Source organism: Osmerus eperlanus, chromosome 4 (assembly GCF_963692335.1).
Source record: "Osmerus eperlanus chromosome 4, fOsmEpe2.1, whole genome shotgun sequence".
Taxonomy (NCBI): Eukaryota; Metazoa; Chordata; class Actinopteri; order Osmeriformes; family Osmeridae; genus Osmerus; species Osmerus eperlanus.
In genome coordinates, this window is record NC_085021.1 from 21,950,685 (window position 1) to 21,976,491 (window position 25,807).

The window sequence follows — 25,807 nt, forward strand, 5'->3', positions numbered from 1 at the left end:
ATACCTGCCGGTGTAGGGAACTGGCAATGGAACAGATTCGACCAATCAAAACACACATGGACGAAAACAGTATTGTCTCTCTTTTATCACACAAAACGGCTTCTACTGAGGAATGTACAGGTAAAACAAAGAATGAACACACTCAAAGTTCAAAACAGGGCAGGAAAAACTGTTGGCCACAGAACCCCTAACTCCAGTTTCTCTCAGTTAAAGAGTGTTAACTCTGAATAGGTGGATGGATAGATATAGGGTAACACAGATTGTACAACTGCACTGATAAGGGGTGCATACAGATCATTAGTGGGATTGTACACACAGCCACAATAAACAGCAGAGCGGAGTATTTGAAAGTCAATCCAATGCAGTTACCCTGTCAAATGCTTCAAGCTGGTGATTTATGGTAAATGTAGTTGACATGATACTGAAGCTAGTTGATACAGTGGCAGGTGAAGTGAACTGACTTCGTAATTCATAGCACAGAAAACGGATCAAACACAATCTTACAAAAACATAAAAACCAAAGAAACATCACTAGACTTTTACAAGCTGGGTTCTTTACAAACAACTAAGACAGTTTTAACGCAGTTCCAGAATGTTTGTGTTTCCTAAACTGTCTCACAAGATTCAGCATGCCACATGCTTAGAACAACAGTTGTAGAAAAAGCATTTGATTCTAAAACTGCTTTTAAAACTACATTAACTGTTGTATGTGAACTTTAAAATGAATTGCACCAGTCCAGTAGCACTGTAAAATAACAGTATGAATGATCTTCAAGTTCAAGCTATTCCGAGTGTTTCATAAAAGAATGATCCCATTGTTCTCCATCAAGGTTGAAATTCACACAGCAAACAAAATAGAGAAGACTTTAAGTATAAAATACAACAAAAACAATGTTTAGAAGTTCTTACACACACAGACACACACACATCCTTAAAGTTATCCTTGATGGATATTGTGACAACATCATGACCTATGAGATGAGATCTTTATGACGAGTGCATTAAGCTACTGGAACAATACAGTCGAATTACAATACATTACATGTATGATGGTTGTAAATAAGCTTTCCTCTCACAGTCACAGTCACTTACTCAAACAAAAAAGTAACAATGCATAGGCACAGTGGATCCTTTACAATATATCGCTTAAATATCAGAAAATCCGAAGAAACAAAGCCAATATGTGTGATTGAAATCTCTTTCCCTGTATTTACATCTCTGAAGAGGTATTTTATTTCATAGATTTATTCAGCTGAGCTAGATTTAAACAGAGTAACTCGGTAACGCAAAATCTGAGAGTCAATTTGTAAGTGATCTATAAAAGCTCAATATATACTCAATAAACTATCAACAAATGGAAAATTACCATTGATTACCCCCAATTACCATAAACCCAAACCAGTTGTTCAATATCATCAGAGTTGAGGCCATTGTGTCAATAGTTTGTTGATGGTATGAGCATCTAAAGTAGGTTTACAAGGGACTCTCTAGATAAAGTGTTACCTGGAGTACCTTGAATGGTTCACAGTATTCAGCAGGTAGATGGTAGATATGGAGAAGAAAACTGAAACATATTGTTTTAAGCTGTTATAACTAGGCTATAACCAAGTTATGGCTTATTACACATCCCAGAGATTCAGTTCCATTGTTGCTGATTTTGTTGTCTGGGTCATGGGAACAGAGGCCCGTCTCTGGGTCTGGTTCTGGGTCTAATCTGGTGTTTGAACAAGTCAGAGTCTGGATCAAGTCAGAGTCTGGATCAAGTCAGAGTCTGGATCAAGTCAGAGTCTGGATCAAGTCAGAGTCTTGGCACTTATTGTAAGCTCAGGGTCTGGGTCCATCAAGAGTTATGTGGCCAATTTGGGAGAAATCAACCTGGCATCCCTGATTTGACAGCGTCCATTAATCGGCACTTATGGTTCAAATACTTTAAGGTTTTGCTGACTTATTAAGGTTTATCTTTCTGGCTTTCTCAAGAAGATGGATGTAAGATGAAGTGGGTCTTGAATGTTGTCTTGAGGGCTTTAGTCATTTATATACCTGGACAAGCTTTTCCACAGTGTTTCAAACACAACACTTTAAACACAGTAAGGCCGATATCCACATCAGGAAGGTCAAATCTCGATGAAGTACTCACACAAAGCTCAAATTTGCAGATGTTTGTAAAGCAAAAAAACATTGCAAATCTATCAGTCCAGCAATCTAAAATTCAGCAAAATAGTTGAGCAAAATCCCCCCAAAATAACTGCTGAAGAAATCATTGAACCGTTGTAAATGTAAACCATACTGTCTATATGAACACACCACAGATAAAGTAATTTACTTATGAGAGCTTTGATATTAACCACGTGCTAAAGCACTGTGTCATTACATATGGCAATAACAGTGTAAATGTCGGTATCAGTTCATAGTTTAGGATGCTAATAGTACAATTTATATCAGGCAACTTCAATCCCTTTTCCAAGTGCATTGATGATTAGAAGATTCGTCTGTAGAAAGTGGTTTCCGTGAAGGTAATATCTTTATGTTTTGAAATAAAGGCAAAATAACTGCATCTTTCCTCATCTTTGGAAAGCTCTTCCTTGAAAAAATGTTCTTCATCAACACTTGCAGTTCGACATCAGTTCATAAATCAAACAAGTTTTCAAAGTCCGGTGTAAACATTTCCAGAATCCTTTTTCTTTGTATTTCGTATAGTAAGTTATATTTATCCTCAAAGTCAGAGCCCTCAGTGCAGTGCCGGCCCTTCCTACAGGTGACATAGGCAGCCGCCTAGGGCGGCATGAAGAGGGGAGCGGCAATTTCCAGAGTGCATACAATTTTCAATTGTATGCACAATTGTTTCAATTGTTTCAATTGTTTCAATTGTTTCAAAGTTTTTTCAAACGCACTAACAGCAGAGGGGGCTAACCACAGCACGTCATATGTCCGTGTGGCGGGCGCCCCGGGTAAGAGACAAACCTAGCCTAGGGCGCCAAATGTATTAGGACCGGCACTGCCTCAGTGCATTGTGTTTATTTGTCTGTTTCCCCCCCAGCTGTCTCCTTAGACTCCCAGGATGGACTGAGGGGATCTGGTTGGTCTTCAAGTTTCTCCAAACATTGGGGGGTCTCAAAGCCTACTTTCTTTGGCCCAGGAGTGCATCATCCAATTCACCTTCGTCTTCCAACTCTCTCTCAAAGCCTCGTTGAACTTGACTTTAAAACTCTTCAGCGCTTCATCCTCAGACTTCCCCAAAGCCAGAGAATCCTGAAGAGAGAGAGAGGGGGAGGGAGGGGGGTTGGGGAGGGGGAGAGAGAGACAAAGAGAGAGGGAGGGAAGGGGAGAGAGGGAGGGAGGGAGGGAAGGAGGGGAAGAGAAAGAGGGAGGGGGAGGGAAGGAGGGGTAGAGAGAGGGAGTGAAGGGAGGGGGAGAGAGGGAGGGAGGGGAAGAGAGGGAGTGGAGGAGGGAGGGAAGGAAGGAGGGGGAGAGATAGAGGGGGAGGGAAGGAGGGGGAGAGAGAGACGGAAGGAGAGGAGAGGGGGGGGGAGAGAGAGAGTGGAAGAGAGGAGGGAGGGAAGGAACGAGGGGGAGAGATAGAGGGAGAGGGAAGGAGGGGGAGAGAGAGGGGAGGAGAGCGAGATACACAGATGGAGAGACACAGAGAGAAGGAGATAAAGGGACAAAGAAAGAGAGAGACAAAGAGCGAGGGAGAAAATGACAGGGTGATTACAATCTCAAGAAACTCTCCAATTATCCATGCACATCATTATCCAAACAGAACCATTACATAATAATCTGGATGTAAAACCATATATGAATCCTCAATTTAGCTTAGCCACATTGTGGGCTTTAAGCACAGCATTTACTCAGTACAACTCAATACCCTGGAGCTGATAATTAAGCCTTAATTGTTGTGCGGTGTATTTTAATTCCTATGTTTCACAAAGGGCATCTGCCGTATATTTACAAATATACGAATCTGTAGAGACAAACCAGATTGTACAGCCCTTCTGACAAGCAATGTCACAGAGGGCTTCACATACGCCCATAGAACTGCACCTAAACCACCCCCAATAATCTGCAAAATGCAGCAATGGAACGAACAATTTGAACAGAATCTAAAATAAACGCTAGTATCAGAAGCCGGCATTAGGAACCTTCAGATACTGGATGTCCTTGAAGCAGCTAAGCTCTGGCAGACCTGCAGCCTTCATCATGGCAAACAGGTTGACGAACAGAGTGCCGTTCCGACACAGGATCTTATAGGCCTGCTCACAGCAGGCCCTGAACCTGGAGAAAGGGGGCAAAGGTTAAAGGTCAAATCAGATGTATTTGTGTCGTCCTTTTATATCACAGAGGGCTTCACAAGTGTTTTAACATTCCTTGTTTCTTACCTCTCAAACTTCTCGCTGTTGTTGGTCCGGCCTTCTTGAATCACGTGGACGAAGTCGTACGTCAGGATGAAAGGCACACGCTCCCTGTTGATCCCGAATTTGCTCTTAAAGTTCCCCAGGAAGTGGCCAAAGTCAATGTGGAACAGCTAGAAACAGCACAGGGGACAGGGGGGAAAGGTGAGAGGGTTACACACACTAGAACGGCCAGGGAGAACTGGGGGGGGGGGGGGGGGGGGTTAGAGGGTTACACACACAGACAATTACTGTAAAGTAAAGATCTTAAGTATTAAAATTGCTCTTCACAATATATCTGGGCTGAGTGTGTAACAGTATGTGTGCCTTTATCTGTACTTGTGATGTATGTAAGAATACTTATTTCCCTAACTGTTTCTTCATGTCTGTCACATATAATATATATGTATAATATATGTCTAATGCAATCAAAGGCATCATTATTATTTCGAAACATGGTCTGATTAGATGTTGTGACTGTAATTGATTATCTGAAATAAAGTGTGCCACCCTGTGGTAGAGAATGCAGCTACACCTGTAAAACATGGAGGGGCAGGTCATCCCCTTTGCCTCCAGCATAGCAAGATTAAAAATGTAAAAAATAAATAAAAAATAAATAATCAACATTTGCAATAATAAAAATCACAGGAATTGAGGTGCAAAGTCAAAAAAAAAAAAAAAAGAGCAAAAAAAAAATGCTTTTAAAGCTTAAAATGTCACCAAAACTTGTTGTCCATTTCAATTTCCAGCCAGAATCTCACCTGTCCATTTTCCTTGATCATGATGTTGTCGTTGTGGCGGTCTCCTATGCCCAAGACGTACGTAGCAACACAGTAGCCAGCACAGGACAGGGTGAACTCTTCAATGGCCTGATCCAGCTTATCTCTGCTAACAGGTACATGAGACACATATCACTTTCCATGACAAGTTCAAGTTCACTGATTGTTTCCTAACCTTTACTTCAATTTAATGTTTAGACACTCACACAAACACACTGTAAACCACGGTGCACATCTCTCCCTCTCCCTCCCTCCCACCCACCCTCTCTCTCTCTCTCTCTCTCTCTCTCTCTCTCTCTCTCTCTCTCTCTCTCTCTCTCTGGGACATGAGTAAGGATTCCCTTCCTGTTCTGTGAAATATTTGCAGAGGCAATAATGAGAAGGAGAAATGATTGCCGCTCCAGTCACATTGTGCGTCATCCCTGTCACCCTTCATGTTAACGTGTTACAGACACTCTCACTCTGGCCTGGTGCCGTACAGACAAACTGTCTCTGATTCTGGATGTCAAAAAGACATCCGTTCAAGGTTTAATCATTACATTTTCAGGTTTCATCTGGCTGCACTTCTTGTGGATTTGTTTGGGTTAAGACTCTGATTCTGCTATGACTCTTCTATGACTCTCAAAAGACACTTAAATGAGCAATCAATGCACCATGCATATTGGTTTTTAGATTTCATAGACATCGGGTGTGTGGGAACTTAGTTGAACACCACGATGGATCAATGGAAAACATTGCTGGAAGATTCATAGTAATGTCCCCCCCCTCACCCCCCCCAACGGACCTCCCTCACCCCTCACCCCACAGATGACCTTTGACCTGTGGGTCAGCCTTACTCTGGGTTCTTGGACTTGAGCCAGTTGAGGATGGCATCCTTGTTGAGGGCGGCGGTGGCGGCGCTGTTGCTGTTGTTCCTCTGGATGTTGGCGATGGTGTCGGAGTTCTTCACCACCTCGATGAGGCCTGTCTTGTTCCCGGTGGAGAGGCAGCCATAAGGGATCATCCTGCAGGAGGAGGGAGAGAGGAAACAACACTCAGGTCCCCCTCTCCTGCAAAACAAACGACTAGTTCGATCTAAAATGGCCGTCCTGCGCCATGCCGAGGATTACGGTTACCCGAGTGGGTTTTTTGGCACTTCTGAACGTTGTGGAATTAGATTGACGACTGGATTCTGGTGTTTCGTTACCTCAGGTCCAGCCTGAGGTAACGAAACACCAGAATCCAGTCGTCAATCTAATAGTAACCCAGAGTACCTCAGGTCCAGCCTGAGGTAACAGAAGAAAAAGAGAGCCTGGTTTACCTCAGGTCCAGACCCTCCTTCTTCCAAAGGATTTCCATGACCTGGATCATCTGGAGGGTCAACATGTCCTGACGAAGATCTGAGGAAGAGACACATCCGATCATCATCATCATCATCATCATCATCATCGGGTAAACACAGTCCAGCCTGCAGCCAGCTAGAGTTATTTGAACCTCATGTATTTAAGATGTCACGCATCTCCACTGAGAGTTCAGGTTGGATCTCTGCATTGATCTGCGGGCCACTGCTAATCTGTTGTGACACTTAAACTACTTGCAGAGATGCAGTTGGATGTGTTGATGTTGTGATGATGGTGTAATGTGATGGTGTGATGTGATGGTGTAATGTGATGGTGTGATGTCATGATGGTGTAATGTGATGGTGTAATGTGATGGTGTAATGTCATGATCGTGTGATAGTGTGTGATGTCATGATGGTGTAATGTGATGTGATGGTGTAATGTGATGGTGTGATGTCATGATGGTGTGATGTGATGGTGTAATGTGATGGTGTGATGTCATGATGGTGTAATGTGATGATGGTGTAACGTGATGGTGTGATGTGATGGTGTAATGTGATGGTGTGATGTCATGATGGTGTGATGTGATGGTGTAATGTGATGGTGTGATGTCATGATGGTGTAATGTGATGATGGTGTAACGTGATGGTGTGATGTGATGGTGTAATGTGATGGTGTGATGTCATGATGGTGTGATGTGATGGTGTAATGTGATGGTGTAATGTTATGGTGTAATGTGATGGTGTAATGTGATGGTGTAATGTCATGGTGTGATGTGATGGTGTGATGTGATGTCATGATGGTGTGATTTCCTACCATCTCCGTTCTTGAAGATGATGCCCAGGGTTTCACCCTGCAGCCAGGGGTTCTTGTACATCAACCACAGCGGCTTCATCTTGGAGTCCATGAACTTGCATCTGTCCGCACTACATTTACATTTAGTCATTTAGCAGACGTTCTTATCCAGAGCGACTTACAGTAAGTACAGGGACATTCCCCCGAGGCAAGTAGGGTGAAGTGCCTTGCCCAAGGACACAACGTAATTTTGCACGGCCGAGAATCGGACCGTGCAAAACCGGTAACCTTCTGATTACTAGCCCGATTCCCTAACCGCTCAGCCATCTGACCCCTTTACATCACTAAGCACATCACAAAGGCTGATCACAACAGGTGTGTGTGGCTTGTGTGTGTGCATATATTTGTGTGTGTGCCTCCGTGTGTGTGCATTTATTTGCGAGTGCTTTCCTGTGCAAGTGTGTGTATGTGCATGCATGTACTTGTGTGTAGGTGTTTGTGAATGTGTGTGTGTATGCATGTGTGTGTGTGTGTATGCATGTGTGTGTGTATGCATGCATGCGTGTGCGTGTGTGTGTGTATGCATGCATGCGTGTGCGTGTAGGGAGTCAGATGGCTGAGCGGTGAGGGAGTCGGGCTAGTAATCTGAAGGTTGCCAGTTCGATTCCCAGCCGCGCAAAATGATGTGTCCTTGGGCAAGGCACTTCACCCTACTTGCCTCGGGGAGAATGTCCCTGTACTTACTGTAAGTCGCTCTGGATAAGAGCGTCTGCTAAATGACTAAATGTAAATGTAAATGTGTGTGTGTGTATGTGTGTGTATGCATGTGTGTGTGTGAGAGAGAGGCCTCTGACCAGATCTCAGACAGGATGATGCTGGGGTTGAGAGGGGACAGCAGGTCAGACAGGGCCTCCAGGTAGGCTTCCTGTTTGATGCACAGCTTCATGTCCTCCGTGGTCTGCTGGCGGGAAGTCTTCTGAGAACCCGACTTCACAAAGTCGTTCAGAGCCTTCATCTTCCCCAGCGCCTCGTTCTGCACAGGGGGGAGGGCGGGGGGAGGGCGGGGGGAGGGATGGAGTGGGGCAGGAAGGTCAGGGGGAATACCACAGGAAGTGACAACTTTTGACTTATTTGATATCCCCGAGGGCAATTTGGTTACAGCATTTCAAGTATATAGTCTTATTATTGAGACTTCTAATATTATATATATCTTTGGACAAAAGGGCCGGCTTGCTAATAAGTTGACTTATATATGACTGAGCTATACCCTCACCACTATAGATATATATAAACACTAGATGTCTCGTCCGCGTTGCCGGACAACAGAGTCGAACGTCCGCACATGGCGGCCATCTTGCTACAGTCAACTCGCTCACCCATAACATTGTGTTGATGCTACATGTACTTTTTAAATGACCATAACTTGCTCAATTTTCAACCGATTTTGAAACGGTTTGGTTTGTTATCAACGTCAGAGATGTCGGTATGCCACTGCATACTTATGAATAATTATGTTATTTTTTTTAAATAGAATAGAAGTATAAAATAATAAAAAGTTGATGAGTATGATGTTGCGCTCACCTGCTTCATCAGGGTCTTGATGTGGTAGATGTTGCCCCGGCAGTAGGCCTCCAGGATCAGACCAAACCGCAGGCTCACTGAAGCCACGTGCATCTCGGACCTGCAACACACACCACAACAGTGGTGCTCAAACTGACCCCAGACCAGCCCCTGCAACACTTACCAGAACAGTGATGCTCAAACTGACCCCAGACCAGCCCCTGCAACACTTACCAGAACAGTGATGCTCAAACTGACCCCATAGGGGGGGGGGGGGGGGGGTATTTTCTGCTTTCAGAGAAGGGGCCAGACTGAAATAGGCTAATAACTTCTGTTCTAGAACACAGTGTACTTTGACAGCCATATGCACTACTAGACCACACACAGAGGAAATGATATGTTTGTGGGTTTTGGGATTGGGTCTCGGATGTAAGATGTAGAAAGACTGAAACCTTTCATGACAGTTTATAAAAAAAAAAAAGGGTAAATAAACAGGTATAAGAATGTGGATCCATTCAGTATAGACATATATAGATTTGACCAAACCTGAGGTGCCAGAACAGGAAGTGACCTATCCGCTTGTTGGACAGGGCTCTCTCCAACAGGAAGGTGGTGAGGTCGCAGTCCAGGTAGGCTTCGTACTTCAGCACCTGCACCAGCTGCAGCAGGTACTGCAGAAGCTCGTCGTCGCTGCGGGGGAAAGCAGGAGGAGGGGAGATTCCAAGTGAGCGTAACCCCAGTTACAGTTCAGCTGGTTCAACTTACAGTGGCATGGCTGGTTAAAGCAGACAAAAACATCACACGCCACACGCCAAAGACACGCAACATGCTAAAGACACGCCACACGCTAAAGACACGCCACACGCCAAAGACACGCCACACGCCAAAGACACGCCACACGCCAAAGACACGCCACACGCTAAAGACACGCCACACGCCAAAGACACGCCACATGCCAAAGACACGCCACACGCCAAAGACACGCCACACGCTAAAGACACGCCAAAGACACGCTAAAGACACGCCACACGCTAAAGACACGCCACACGCTAAAGATACGCCACATGCCAAAGACATGCTACACGCCAAAGACACGCCAAAGACACGCCACACGCCAAAGACACGCCACACGCCAAAGACACGCCACACGCTAAAGACACGCCACACGCCAGCGATGTGGTAATAGCCTCACCGGAGCTTGCGCAGGCACCTGACGGTGAACGCGCGGACGTTGGGGTCCGGGAAGCTGTAGTCCAGCAGCTCCAGAGCGTGGAGGGCAGGAAGCTCCGCCCACTTCCTCAGCAGCGCCACCATCTGGACACAGCAACACAACACGCTCGTCAACATAGGTCAGCCGATCGGTCAATCTGACTGACTGACTTTAGGTCTGACAGAATTACTGCCTGTCTGACAGAATTACTGTCTGTCTGGACTGCCTGTCTGTCTGTGTCTAACTGTGTCTGTCTGTGTCTGTCTGTGTCTAACTGTGTCTGTCTGTCTGTGTCTAACTGTGTCTGTCTGTCTGTGTCTAACTGTGTATGTCTGTCTGTCTGTGTCTAATTGTGTATGTCTGTCTGTCTGTCTGTCTGTGTCTAACTGTGTCTGTCTGTCTGTGTCTAACTGTGTCTGTCTGTCTGTGTCTAACTGTGTCTGTCTGTGTCTAACTGTGTCTGTCTGTCTGTCTGTGTCTGTCTGTCTGTCTGTGTCTAACTGTGTCTGTCTGTCTGTGTCTAACTGTGTCTGTCTGTCTGTCTGTCTGTGTCTAAGTGTGTCTGTCTGTCTGTGTAACTGTGTCTGTCTGTCTGTCTGTCTGTCTGTGTAACTGTGTCTGTCTGTGTAACTGTGTCTGTCTGTGTAACTGTGTCTGTCTGTGTCTAACTATGTCTGTCTGTCTGTCTGTCTGTGTCTAACTGTGTCTGTCTGTGTCTAAGTGTGTCTGTCTGTCTGTGTAACTGTGTCTGTCTGTCTGTGTAACTGTGTCTGTCTGTCTGTGTCTAACTGTGTCTGTCTGTCTGTCTGTCTGTATGTCTGTCTGTGTCTGTCTGTGTAACTGTGTCTGTCTGTCTGTGTAACTGTGTCTGTCTGTCTGTGTAACTGTGTCTGTCTGTGTCTGTCTGTCTGTGTCTGTCTGTGTCTGTCTGGCCTGCCTGGCCTGCCTATCCATCCGTCCCCCTCATCCGTACCTGCACCACTTCCTCGTGTTTGTTCCACTTGGTGATGAGCAGCAGCTTGGACAGGCTCTCTGGGTAACGCTCGCACACTTCTGCCCGCGCCTTCCACAGCAGCTCCTTCTCGTCCTCGAAGATCTCCGTGTAGTTCTTGTTGTCCATTATCTCCTTCAGCTTCGTCGACTTGGGGAGGAAAACAACAGACGTCTCAGGGTGTGGACTGGACTGCCTGACGATTCTAATATGATCATAACACTAATATTGAGATAAGAAAGCTTTATTGTCCATTAGATGTACGTAGAATGGACATTTTCCTTTGGCATTCTGGTAACACAGCACTGTTAACTGGTTACATAAACACAATAATGTTACTATATATTACTGTACATTCTTTACTCATTATAAAAGTATTACATAAGCTAAATATCATACTATTTAATATGACTGTAATGTACTTTATAATACACCTAATTCGTCATACAAAACACTATAAGAGACACCACTGTATATTATGCAAGCATGATATTTCAATTATAGATATAAGTAGATCTAAATAGATCTTCGTTGTTATGTGCAATGACAATAAAGGCAAACAAAAAAACCCTTACCTCCTCTTTGGTGATGACAACTTTACCTCCATTTGTTTCCAGTTCGCTCAACTTAAAAAATACATGTAAAAGGTTTATTTAGGATGATATTTTAAAACAGAATAAACAAACAATTTTTAACTGTATGAGTTTGAAAGTATTTAACTGTATGAGTTTAAAAGTGTTTTAACTATATGAATTTAAAAGTGTTTTTAACAATATGAATTTAAAAGTATTTAACTGTATGAGTTTAAAAGTGTTTTAACTATATGAGTTTAAAAGTATTTAACTGTATGAATTTAAAAGTATTTAACTGTATGAGTTTAAAAGTGTTTTAACTATATGAGTTTAAAAGTGTTTTAACTATATGAGTTTAAAAGTGTTTTAACTTTATGAGTTTAAAAGTGTTTTAACTATATGAGTTTAAAAGTATTTAACTGTATGAGTTTAAAAGTGTTTTAACTATATGAGTTTAAAAGTGTTTTTAACAATATGAATTTGAAAGTATTTAACTGTATGAGTTTGAAAGTGTTTAACTGTATGAATTTAAAAGTGTTTAACTGTATGAGTTTGAAAGTGTTTAACTGTATGAGTTTCAAAGTAGATTGAAGGGGAGTTGAGCAGCACCTTGTCTAGCGGGGGGTAGTAGAGGGGATACGGTCTGACGTTAGGGAAGGAGATCAGGAGTCCGGCTGCGCTGTCTATGTTGGGGTTCTTCTCCACTGTGCCCATGGGATTTAACACGTCGGTCTTATCGTCTGAGATGGGACAGATCAAAGGATGGCTGGATGTATGAGCATACACACAGATACAGACAGATATCTCTGTCTTTACCATAGCTGTCATTTCAACCAGGTTAACATCTTGTAGATTCTGACCATTTTAAGCCATGAAAACACAGCATGCAATATTAACAACAAAGATGGACGTCGGCCTCGTCACTAGCAACTGTGAGAGGGCATTAGGGTGGTGTGAGATCTGCAGCGTGGTGTGTCACAATCGTTACTCAAACTGGCTCAAACTGGTTTCCCATCAGTGTGGGAGAGTTGCGAGTAGTTGAGCTCTAAAAGTTATGTAAATATAAATCATATAAATTCTTATTCATCTAACAGACGTTTTTTAACCAAAGCAGCGCAGCGGGGGAGTAGCTGACTGCAGATCAAGAGGTTGCAGGTTTGAATTACCCCCACCCTCCTATTAATAGCCACTTTGGATAAAAGTGTGTGGTACATGAACCTGTCATTGTACCTGGGATGGAGGGCCACATGGGCAGCAGGAACTCCCCTGTCTTCAGCTGGTCCTTGTAGTCGAACACCATGGTGTTGACCCACGCTATGGGACAATCCTGGTGGGCGGGAAGGATGGAGGGAGAGAGAGAGAGAGAGAGAGGGGTAGAGAGTCATGTAGGAGAGGAAGAGAGAGGCGGAGAGAGTGTGACAGAGAGAAAGAGAGAGAGATAGAGAGAGACAGACAGAGAGATACAGAGAGAGAGACAGAGAGACAGAGAGAGATACAGAGAGAGAGAGAGAGAGACAGAGAGAAAGATACAGAGAGAGAGAGAGACAGAGAGAGATACAGAGAAAGAGAGAGAGACAGATACAGAGAGAGAGAGAAAGAGAGACGGATACAGAGAGAGAGAGATACAGAGAGAGAGAGAGATACAGAGAGAGAGAGAGAGAGAGAGAGAGAGAGAGAGAGAGAGAGAGAGAGAGAGAGAGAGAGAGAGAGAGAGACAGAACACAAAATCCTTAGCTGTGAGGTCACCCACACTCCTCTCCTGACTGGGGGGGTCTATATACGAATGTATTCGATTGAGTTATTGGGGAAGGAAGTTCTCTTCAACTGTCTTGAAAAAATATTTTATTAAAATGATACAAACCAGAAACCAGTATGTATGTAAGTTGGATATTGTGGAAAGAGGAACTTCTTTCAACTGGTTCTCTTAAACTCACTTCCAGTTTTGAAATGAGAACAGATATGTAACTGTTGATCTCTAGAACCAACAAGCGACTCAGTCCAGCACCTGAAACTATCACTCCCCAGACATGTGGCCATTTAGGTTTAAGGGTCTTCAAATCGACAGTAACAGTAGATACAGGTACTTCATTACTGCCTAATATTTCTCTGCCAGCAATGCTAGACTTCTTTTTTTTTTTTTACTACATAAATTATCTGTGAAACATGTGCCATGGTGAAAACAAAGCATATCTCTTGGTTGAGAAACTCTCCTCTATAAATGAAACAGCTCAGTACTGTTGTGTGCTATTTTAATGTGCTAGGCTAGTAAGTTTCGGTAAAGACGAGGAACGGGGGGGGGGAACTACATACGGCTACATTCTACATACGGCTCTAAACCGTACAGTCCCATCACCTCACTCAGAATACTTCACGGTAAAGCTACTAAAGAGGAGACGCAAACAAGCGTAGGCCGAATAAAACGTAAATAAAAATGAGTTCTGCCTTCCTGGTGTCTTTCTGAGATGAGTTCTGTGAATCGTAGGAACAAGAAGGAAGTAGGTCTGAAAGCAGAAGCCGTTGGGCCAGCTGCCTTTAGAAACACCTGAGGGGCTTCGGGGTGGGCACAGGGACAGCTGCCTTTAGAAACACCTGAGGGGCTATCAGGGTGGGCACAGGGAACACTATAATTATCATAAGAATCCCATTATTAAAGCATAGAGAGGGGAAACCCTCCAATCACCCAAAATGAGTCTTACAAAACTAACTGCTTGTTAAAGTTGCATCAGAAAGGTAGGTTTAGAAAAATGTCGTTGAATTCAAGTTTGCAGATCATACAGGACAACTACGATACAGATCTACAGAGGACCTGAAAACGTAAAAGTTAAGAAAATTCCATGAATGTACTTTTCTCTCTTCCTTCCATGTGCGTGATGGAAGTGATAAGAAACACAGGAGAGGTTAACCACAGACATGCGAACACATTTGCACAATCAGGCTCAACACACCCACACACACACACACACACACACACACACACACACACACACACACACACAACTTACTACAGAGGAAGCATGCATGTTTGTGCTTGATAACAAGTTCACACCCACAAACGTACACACAGACGCGTCTCAAAGGCAGTCGGGGCAAACGACTTACTACTGTCTTACTTGGCCTGAGGGCGCTAAAAGCAGCACTTAAAAGGAAGGCAGGGGTTAGCTCAGTGGTTGAAGCACTTGAATACATATCAAGAGATCTCAGGTCCAAGTCCTGTCCGCTAGATGAATACAGTGTTATAATCCTAAAACAAAAAAAACGCTACACGAAACGAGCGTGGCTGACTTACAGCGCGCTTGTTTTTCTTCTTGGTGCCGCGGGGTTTCTTGTTCTTCTCCACCACGGCGTAGAGAGCGAAGCACAGGCGGCTCATGCGGGGCAGGTCGGCCACGGTGATGTCGAACAGCAGCTTCTGGTCCCACACTGGCTCAGAGCTGACGGTCACCTCGCTGCTGGTCGCTACCTTGCACAGCAGCTCGCTGCCGTGATACAGGCCTGCCTGCACCACCAGCTGTGGAGAGGAGAGATGAGGGGTGGGGGGATGGGGAGGGAGGGAGGGAGGTAGGTAGGTAGGTAGGTAGGTAGGAAGGAAGGAAGGGAGGGAGGTAGGTAGGTAGGTAGGTAGGTAGGTAGGTAGGTAGGTAGGTAGGTAGGTAGGTAGGTAGGTAGGAAGGAAGGAAGGAAGGAAGGTAGGGAGGGAGGTAGGAAGGTAGAAAGGGAGGAAGGGAGGAAGGGAGGTAAGTAGGTAGGTAGGTAGGTAGGTAAGTATGTAGGTAGGTAGGTAGGTAGGTAGGAAGGTTGGTAGGAAGGTTGGTAGGTAGGTAGGTAGGTAGGTAGGTAGGTAGGTAGGAAGGGAAGAAGGTAGGTAGGTAGGTAGGTATGTAGGTAGGTAGGTAGGTAGGTAGGTAGGTAGGTAGGTAGGTAGGTAGGTAGGTAGGAAGGTAGGTAGGTAGGTAGGAAGGTAGGTAGGTAGAAAGGTAGGAAGGGAGGAAGGTAGGTAGGTAGGTAGGTAGGTAGGTAAGTAGGTAGGAAGGAAGGTTGGTAGGAAGGTTGGTAGGAAGGTTGGTAGGAAGGTTGGTAGGTAGGTAGGTAGGTCGGTCGGTCGGTAAGAAGGTCGGTAGGAAGGTTGGTAGGTAGGAAGGTAGGTAGGTAGGTAGGTGCGGAGGGGGGAGGTAGGTAGGTGGACGAACAGACAGACAGGTCAATCAGTGAGACCGACAGACAAGTCAATCAGTGAGACAGACAGACAAGTCAATCAGTGAGACCGACAGACAAGTCAATCAGTGAGACCGACAGACAAGTCAATCAGTGAGACCGACAGACAAGTCAATCAGTGAGACCGACAGACAAGTCAATCAGTGAGACAGACAGACAAGTCAATCAGTGAGACCGACAGACAAGTCAATCAGTGAGACAGACAGACAAGTCAATCAGTGAGACCGACAGACAAGTCAATCAGTGAGACAGACAGACAAGTCAATCAGTGAGACCGACAGACAAGTCAATCAGTGAGACAGACAGACAAGTCAATCAGTGAGACAGACAGACAAGTCAATCAGTGAGACAGACAGACAAGTCAATCAGTGAGACAGACAAATATGTAGTTCAGAAGTCACCTGGATGCTAGGTCAGCTTTTCTACTCATTCTTGTTTTTCAAACATTTTCAAATATTCAAAAAGATATCTGCTAATGGGGGACAACTGTACCCAACAAAGGAAACAAGGATGATGCAAAAGTCCCTACATTCAAAGCCTGCACAACTACAATGATCCATACTGTCTAAACATCCTGACAGCTAAAAACTGTCAAAGGCAACCAAAAACAACGTTTCTGCTGGCAGTTCTGTAGCGTGGGATGTTTTGGGTAGTGTCCTCAGTCATTCACACCAGACTGGACTGAATACATGTCCAGTGCATGAGTAAAGGATATCTTTACAAGCTGGGCAGGGCTGTCAACAGCCAGACATGACTGGTAATTTGTGTGACAAGACAAATTTACAGTGACTCATGATCTGCAACCGCGGTAGCAGTTGGAGGTGCAGCGAGCTAAATAACCCAAACAGCAATGAACTCTACGACACACAGCAAAGGGGGGAATTTTCCCCAGAGACCTATTGTTCTGCAGCCAAAAGCTCTAACCACTAAGCTATACCCTCACCCTACCCTACACCAATTAGCTAATTATTCATCCCGGACACCGCACATAGGCACATACACTAGGTTAAAGGCACATATCATTTAGGATTGTAATTGACTTTCTTAGGATATTAGACTGTAAGGACACTGTCCAGATAAACAGGACCAAGAATTTCAATTACATGTTATTAATTTTATGGTAGCTGTGCTTGTTGAAGGGGCCAAACTAGGTTCCCAGAGCGTTGGGAATCTTTCACAAGGGAAAGATATTTGTTCCGTGATCTGAGAAATGAACACATGTACAGCGAGGCATACAGAAACACTTTGCAAACTGCGGAGCAATTCTACACAACAAATGCGACCGATTGCGCAAACCACCAGGCTGCCCTCTTCCTCTGAGCTAGACACCAGGCTGCCCTCTTCCTCTGAGCTAGACACCAGGCTGCCTCTTCCTCTGAGCTAGACACCAGGCTGCCCTCTTCCTCTGAGCTAGACACCAGGCTGCCCTCTTCCTCTGAGCTAGACATCTTTGAGGCAGCATCAAAATAGAAGCTCAAGAAAGTCGTTTCAAGATAGGTCAGACCAATCAACCCTATCTGCAGTGGTTACAACATCCATCTCTTCATTCGAAAAGAAAAAGAGAGAGAGAATGAGAAGAGAGAGAGACAGAAAAAGAGAGAGAGAGAGAAAGAGAGAGAGAGAGAAAGAGAGAGAGAGAGAGAAAGAGAGAGAGAGAGAGAAAGAGAGAGAGAGAGAAAGAGAGAAAGAGAGAAAGAGAGAGAGAGAGAGAGAGAGAGAGAGAGAGAGAGAGAGAGAGAGAGAGAGAGAGAGAGAGAGAGAGAGAGAGAGAGAGAGAGAGAGAGAGAGAGAGAGAGAGAGAGAGAGAGAGAGAGAGAGAGAGAGAGAGAGAGAGAGAGAAAGAGAGAGAACGCTAGCACCAAGAGTGTGGCTCTTTTCTAAGAATCTAGGCTCCACAGTAAGCCCTGAAAAACAGATAGGCCCTCCCCACTTCCTGTTTTCAAGTTTCATCCAACCGCCTTGATGAATTACGGGAAACGAGTGGTCAGGATCACATGACCCCATAGTTTGCATGTAACTCCACCCCCCCCCCACACAAACACACACACACCTCCATTCTACACCCGCATTTGACATATTAGTAAACAACTCACTGCAGCGCCCCATTGAACAGTGAGAGAAACCTACGCGAAACCACACTGACCTTCATCCCTTCCTCTGCGTTGACTTTGTGCCGCGCAGCAGATGAATCTGTAAAGGCTCCTCTATGGTGAACAGTGAAGACGTGTTCTGCTGTAGGGGCAAGAGAAGGAACAAGCAGTGTCTGGTTATCCCTGGGACCATTAGCCACATTCAGTCCAGAGTGTGAAAGAAAGAGAGAAAGAAAGAGAAAAAGAAAGAGAGAAAAATGACAAAAGACAGAAACAGAATGAAAGTCATTCAGAACATTTTCTTTCACAAACAGGTCAGAATGATTCATTTGGAAGGTTTCTGTCACCCTGCTCTGCTAGCTGAACTCAGTAGCGAGCACTCAAATCGTGCAGCTACTTGGCTGGGGTCAGATGGCTGAGCGGTTAGGGAATCGGGTTATTAATCAGAAGGTTGCCGGTTCGATTCCTGGCCGTGAAAAATTATGTTGTGTCCTTGGGCAAGGCACTTAACCTTACTTGCCTTGGGGGAATGTCCCTGTACTTACTGTATGTCGCTCTGGATAAGAGTGTCTGCTAAATGACTAAATGTAAATGTACTTGCCGACTTATAATAACACTCACCACCAGCTTCTGTGTGACAGGCCCCAGACATACAAATGTTGGAAACCCTCAAAACAAATGTTTCTTTCCCACCGAAAAGATAAACATGTTTTTTTTATAAATAACTTTACCCTAACTCGATATGTAAACTGAAACACACATCAGTGTGCATTTTTAATAATGAAAATCTGAATAAAACACTTAGTTTGGAAACCGAGTCTGTGAACATTGTTGATTGTTAAAGGTACACACTGTGGATGAAGCCAAAGTCCAAAACACTAGTTGAGCAGCAACCACTTGTGTTTCTGTGTGTTGTGTGTTTATGTGTATGTCTGTGTTATGTGTCTGTGTGCGTGTACGCAACATCTGTTAATGACAAAAAGACGATGGCATGAACAGGTTGGTCACTGACCTTCTTCAGGGGTAGAGGTGGAGGTTTGGACGACGATCGACTCTTGGTCATCTGGCTGCAGGCGCCGGCTTGTTCGTCCTGGTACTTAACGATGGTGGAGTGATGCACCATCGTCAGCTGAGGGTTCTGGCCGCCGCGCAGACACGAGAAAATGTACTATAGAGGAGAAGAGAGAGAGAAGGAGGTAAAAAAACAGGGTTCGGTGGAGGATAATCGAATCACATCTTCTTAGTATAGCTCTTTGTACGTCACATTAAGGCTTCACAGATGCCCACAGGTCAGTACCTAGAAGCAGCCTGAACCTAAACGAACACGACAAGGGGAAAAACTCCCTCCAAAAAGCTCTTAGGGAGAAGAAATATAACCGTTTCACCCTAAGCAACACATCTCTCTCACACACACACACACACACACACACACAGAGTCTAGTCTAGCGCAGGCTCTTGGCCGGCTGTTCATTTACTCCAGAGTTAATGCAGCTGAAATCTCATTATGTGTAGAGGCCGCTCTCTTCTGAGTCCTGCGAGGGAGATATGACTCATCGCTGCAGGTAGAAAGAGTTTCAGAATCAACAACTGAGCCTCCTTTTATCCTGCCACTGAGTCACTACAGTCCAGCTCTGAGAGAGAGAGAGAAAGAGAGAGGCAGAGAGAGACTCCCCACACTGAGAACAAGCGAGCAGGCTAAAGGCTCCGAGGGGCAGTCATCACAAACAGGAACCAACGCAGACATTATACTCACAACAGAACCCAGAGCTGGAAAGCCCTGACACAAACACCAAACACTGACACATCCAGCAGGCTACACCCGACAGAACATCCATAATTTCACAGACAAACAAAACTCCGGTGCACACATGCGTATTCGCTTTCGGTACACATTTGACCCATTATCATTACAATTGTTTTTTGTTGTTTTTTTTTTTTTTTACTATATATAAAATATAGTTTGTCCCTCAGTCCCTCACCTTAAACTGGCACAGGGGATGTCTTCCGTAGATGAAGTCCCATCGCCCGTTGACCTGGAGGGTGTAGTGCTCAGGCTCCTGCTTGACTGAGCGAAACACGGTGGCCTTCTTCTTCAGGGCGTTCCGCATCAAGCTGAGAGGGAGGTCCTGGGAGTCCAGCTGGAGCATGAAGCTCTCCTGAGGAACAGGGACCACATTAACAACAATATCAACACATTAACAACAATATCAACACATTAACAACAATATCAACACATTAACAACAATATCAACACATTAACAACAATATCAACACATTAACAACAATATCAACACATTAACAACAATATCAACACATTAACAACAGTATCAACACATTAACAACAGTATCAACACATTAACAACAATATTAACACATTAATAACAGTATCAACACATTAACAACAGTATCAACACATTAAGAACAATATTAACACATTAATAACAGTATCAACACATTAACAACAATATCAACACATTAACAACAATATCAACACATTAACAACAGTATCAACACATTAACAACAGTATCAACACATTAAGAACAATATTAACACATTAATAACAGTATCAACACATTAACAACAGTATCAACACATTAAGAACAATATTAACACATTAATAACAGTATCAACACATTAACAACAGTATCAACACATTAAGAACAATATTAACACATTAAGAACAGTATCAACACATTAACAGTATCAACACATTAATAACAATATCAACACATTAATAACAGTATCAATACATTAACAACAATATCAACACATTAATAACAGTATCAACATGTTATTCATGTTATAACGTGAGGTGTTATTTATACAACACATTGAAAATGTTATTCGTATTATACCATTAAAATGCTATTCGTAATAACAGCAGCAGATGTTTTGCTCACAAAGCAATGTACAGTGCATGGGGACATTTGAACTTGCTGCCTCGCAATCTGCAATCAAATGCTTCACTACTTAGCTGTGTATACTGGTCCCTGGTGTGTTACTGGTGGGTGGTAACAGAATTAGGTCAGGAACACCTGCCTTGTAACTTAGTTACAGTAGTGCTCACACACTCATGTTTACATTCAAAGTATAGTGTTGCACTACTTTTTCAGTTTGTCTCTTACTGTGGATATTGTCCTTTTGCACACGTTTGCAAGAGCACTCTATCTTGAAATTCTTATAAATGTGTAGGTCTTTTTAAGTTCTGTGTGGTCTCATGTAGTTCCTGTGTTGTTTAGGTAGCACCGAGGTCCTGGAGGAAGGCTGTCTCGTTTCACTGCGTACTGTACTAACTGTATAGGATTTAAATGACAAAAAAAACGTCACTTGTTATGCTAGTTTCTGCTCCTTCTCCTCCGGTTTTAGATCTGGCTTTGTTTTGATACTTTTTTTGGTTTTCAGTTTGCAGAAGGTGTCTACAAACTTCTCTTTTGAAGTGAAAAGTAAACTACGAGGTGTGGGAGGGGAAGTTCCAGAAATAGTTCACTTTCACCTCGAGCCCTCCTCCAGAACCCTTCTACGCAAGGTGGAAAACAAACTAACTTACAGCAGTTATGACTTGCACTCACTGTTGTTCAGAATAGCCTCAAGACTACAAGACTGAAATCCCTCCCCAGAAGGACTCACAGACAAAAAAAATATATATATAACATATGTTCATGTTTCCTCAGCTTCCCTAAGACCCCAATCAGGTAGGAGGAATTATGTAATATTGTAATGACGTTATTGTTGAACTGTGTCAGATTGCATACCGTTCCTAAGCACTAACCACTGGAATATCATTAAAACTGCACACTTAATGCATGACCTGTTTGAATGTCGCTTTGGATATAAGCCTCTGCTAAAAGACGCAAAAAGAAATCTATTGTGAAACGTGAAAACACTCACATCGCTAGCGTCAAACTTGACGTTGACGAATAATTTCTTGCTGTTTTTGGACTTGAAGCTTCCGGAACCGGGCAGTGAAGCGCAGGGTTCCAGGTCACAAGGGAAGCTGAACTCCATCCACTGGTACCACGGCAACCGCTGCCTCTCCATGGCCTTCTCTTCACAGAAGGAGCGCATCCTGGCACGGTACTCGTTCACCTCGTGGTTCTTCTGGGACTCAAACTCCTGGAGGCCTGGGGAGAAACACACAGCCTTGGGGGTTAGTTTTGGTTAAGGGTGCTGGTTTATGGGCATCTGTGAAGCCCTCTGTGATGTTTGTTTGTAAAAAAAAAAAAAAAAAAAAAAAAAGATGTTATATATATATATAATAAAAGGACGACACATTTAAATAATTATTTGATTTGACACATGGATCAGGTTTAGGATGAACATTCGAGCATTCGGAAGGTGTATTTGAGACTCTGAGATGATCGTTTCAAGTTCAAGTTTGAGTGTATTTGCCTTTTTCAACAAGTAAAAGCAAAAGATACTTTACACAACATGCCCTGCTAGGCTCCTTGTATCGTCTTGGTTGTGTGCGACTAGAGTACTGTGTGTCTTCACAGTGACCTGATGGTGTCTGGTGAACTGTCATTTCAGTTGCCTGTCACTCAAAGCTCAAGAACCAATCCCATCCCACCACAGGAAAAGTGGGCGGTCTTTACAGTTCCTGTGGCTCTGTAACAGGCTACATCTTACACTTACATTAACATTTAGTCATTTAGCAGACGCTCTTATCCAAAGCGACTTACAGTAAGTACAAGGACATTCCCCCCTGAGGCAAGTAAGGTGAAGTGCCTTGCTCAAGGACACAACATCCTTTGCACGGCCAGGAATCGAACCGGCAACCTTCTGATTAATAGCCTGATTCCCTAACCGCTCAGCCATCAAACTCTCTCACTCGTCTTTCTCACACTTTTTTTTTGCAGTGCTTCTCACACATCAGCCCCCCCCCCCCCCCCACACACACACACAAACACACACACACTCCCCAATTATAATCCATGTGCTGCCTATGAAGGGGTTGGGGCCACACCTTTGCCGATCAGCTGGCTGATCTGGGTGTTGGTGAGTTTCTCAACGCGGTCGCCCTCCCGCGCCACCAGCCGCAGGACGGACATGAAGGGCCGAACATCGCACAGCCGGCGGCTCTCGTCCTCCAGCTCCTCCCGCTCGGCCGTGGAGTTGATGCAGGTGAACACGTACGCGTCCGGATTGCCCAGCGCCCCGAACAGAGGCTCGCTGCTGGCGTTCCGCCACACGGTCTGAGAGAACACACACACGCACACACACACCAAATCACACACACACATGCACAAACACACCCCCCCATCACACACATAACACGCATGCCATCACACACATACGCACAAACACATGCACGTACACAAACACACACAGACAAAAACACACATGCCATAGTACAGAAACACACATATACATGCACACAAAAACACACCGCACACACATACTATGTGAATATATATTGTATGTAGTAGGCTATCACTTCTGTCTTTCTGAATAGTGTTATATGATTGTACAGAAATCCGTAGGCTATCAATGCGGTTCAGTACCAGTTGGACATTTAACATTCATGACTGAAATAGCCCACCGTGTTTACACATTTCAAGTACATTTTTTCAAATCAGGGATTTCATTTCACGAAATCAATTTCTGTTCATTTCGTAACAGCTCAGAACTATATAATTATTTAAGACAGTTAAATCAAAACGTCTAAAGTGGCTATGCTAGCCGTGTTCTATGGACAGCGTTGGGAGTGTTGGCATAGAAACTGGCCTACAGTACTGAATTACTTTGATAACAGATCTGCTGCAACAAATTGTAAGGCCTGGGTTTTCAGAGCTAAAACACGTTCTCCCTTTTCAACTCCGTCACCGCTACAACAGAAAAAATACGTTTGTCACCACGCTCTGACGATTATTTGGGAAGGTCAGAAAGACAGTTCCGTTTCTCAGAATAGAAAAAAAAGCATTAAGCGGTCGATAGGTCCGAAGAACCTAGATTTCTTCTTCTTCTGCTACTGACTTGCAACACTGCACTGCGTTGGCTCTGTTCCACCTTTCTGACTCTCTCCATAAACTATAAACGTTGTGGTACCACTGCTTCAGAATACAGAGCAGACATTCACAAAATTGTCTTTTTATCTACTGATAAAAAAGCCTGTGTTTTCATATCGGGCCCATCTAAGATATTGAGCAATAATAATCATACAATATCTACATTCTGAACATGTGCACACAATTCTAACAAAACATGTGTGTAACATAACAGTAGTCTATATACTATTTTTATATAGCCTAGTGTATGTATTGTATAATTTTATGCTATATATTATATTTATAATATATATATAGGCTATGTAATATATAGGCTATGTGTGTATATATACACATACTTTAAAACATTTTTTTACTGAAAATATAACCGAATATATACGCTACATTCTGTTCGGCGGGACCAACGGTCACATAGATAAAACCGTGAAACTTACTTTCTTTATGGTCTTGACGGTGTCGTTGCGAGACACCGAGAACGTCAGGAGGATCCCGGTGGGGAGCAGGAAGTCTATCATGATCTCTGGGTCCCCCTCCTTCTCCCACTCCGCCCGTAACCCATAGTCCCCCGGGGGCATGGTGACGGCCTCTCATTTACCGGCAGCTTACTGATCCGCCAGGTCATGCAGACAGCGTACAGTACAAAGACAGTGCATGCCCCGGTTAGCGATCAGCACGAAGATAATGTGCAACAGTGCAAATGCTCTCTGTGTTCAAGTTTGCATGCAACTTGAATGCATGCCTTTTTGGCAGCACGAACAGCAGGGTTGCTTGGTCTTACAAATGGTTAATCACCGATTTACAGATCATACATCACTGATTTATGCACTGTTAATTATTAGGGTAGCTGATAAACAACACAGTGAAATAAACCTGCCCATCAGCAAATTGATTATGAACCTTGATGAGCACCGCACGTTCTGTTTCATTCCGTTAAAGAATATTCGAATTGATCTGTCATCAATGCACCATGTCGACTAAATTACAGTATGTTAATGACTGCTACAAAGTTCAGATCAAAATACATTTCTGGAATCTGACCGACAGGTAAAGCGATGCCTGAATTAAAATGATTACATTTAAATAGGGAAATACCAACCATTTCCTTTATAATTAGCTACTTGCCTCAGTTCTAGAAGCTTAGATTGCTGCTCATCTTTCTCTGTATACCATCGATGGTTATGTTTGCTTTCCAACGTTGAACCGAAAGTCGGTTGATTGATCGTAATATTACTATTAGGCTACTTCACCGGAGACGAGTCGCTTACACTCCAGTAAACTGAACCATACTATTTCTCGGACTCAGCATAAAGCGAGACAAGTGCGTTGTCATTCAACCGGTGATGCTCGCACACTATGCGCTTCCTTCATCCCTCCCCGCCAACGCCAAGGGACCGTCTACAAAGTTTGGTTAAGCGTAAACATTTGTATGTGTGTTTGTGTGTGTGTCTAACTCTAGCGGATATGGCATTTTTGAGGTTAACATGCTTACATTTTTCTATGTAGGCTATTAACAGCTGTGTGATATCCAAAATCAATAAATCAATAAACAAGCAATCGGATATCAAATTATTGAATGACAAGTGGGCACTTAGCCGAACCCTCAGGGAATTTCAGTGACTTCTACTTGCGGTTTTACAAAAGTAACGAATACAGTCCCACCCCCCCACGCCCTCCAAATAAAAAAATCAAACTACCTATTTCGAAATGGCAGTTATAGCCTACCACTGTTCTACATTTTCGCAGTCGCTTGCCTCCATCAAATACACTTCAGTCAACAAATTATTTTTGAATGGTTTCCCTCCTGGAAGGGTAGGCCCTAATTGATGGATGAGATCATTCATCATTCACCATATAGCAACATGCACCCAGCATCACACCCACCATC

At 43.8% G+C, this 25,807-nt stretch overlaps 1 protein-coding gene across 1 annotated transcript; it reads right to left on the minus strand.

Annotated features, from left to right (window-relative positions):
• Positions 1-67: 67 nt before the first annotated feature.
• On the minus strand, positions 68-25,284 carry pik3cd (phosphatidylinositol-4,5-bisphosphate 3-kinase, catalytic subunit delta). The gene is given in 24 exon segments (XM_062460293.1): positions 68-3,249; positions 4,140-4,272; positions 4,377-4,522; positions 5,150-5,273; positions 6,004-6,171; positions 6,468-6,546; positions 7,303-7,412; positions 8,136-8,314; positions 8,863-8,962; positions 9,388-9,531; positions 10,034-10,155; positions 11,025-11,192; positions 11,618-11,668; positions 12,224-12,354; positions 12,845-12,941; positions 14,901-15,122; positions 17,970-17,998; positions 18,001-18,058; positions 18,929-19,084; positions 19,896-20,072; positions 21,806-22,038; positions 22,881-23,109; positions 24,357-24,523; positions 25,041-25,284. Coding segments are annotated over 23 exon segments (3,135 nt in total). The 5' UTR covers positions 24,498-24,523; positions 25,041-25,284; the 3' UTR covers positions 68-3,111.
• Between the last annotated feature and the right edge of the window lie 523 nt (positions 25,285-25,807).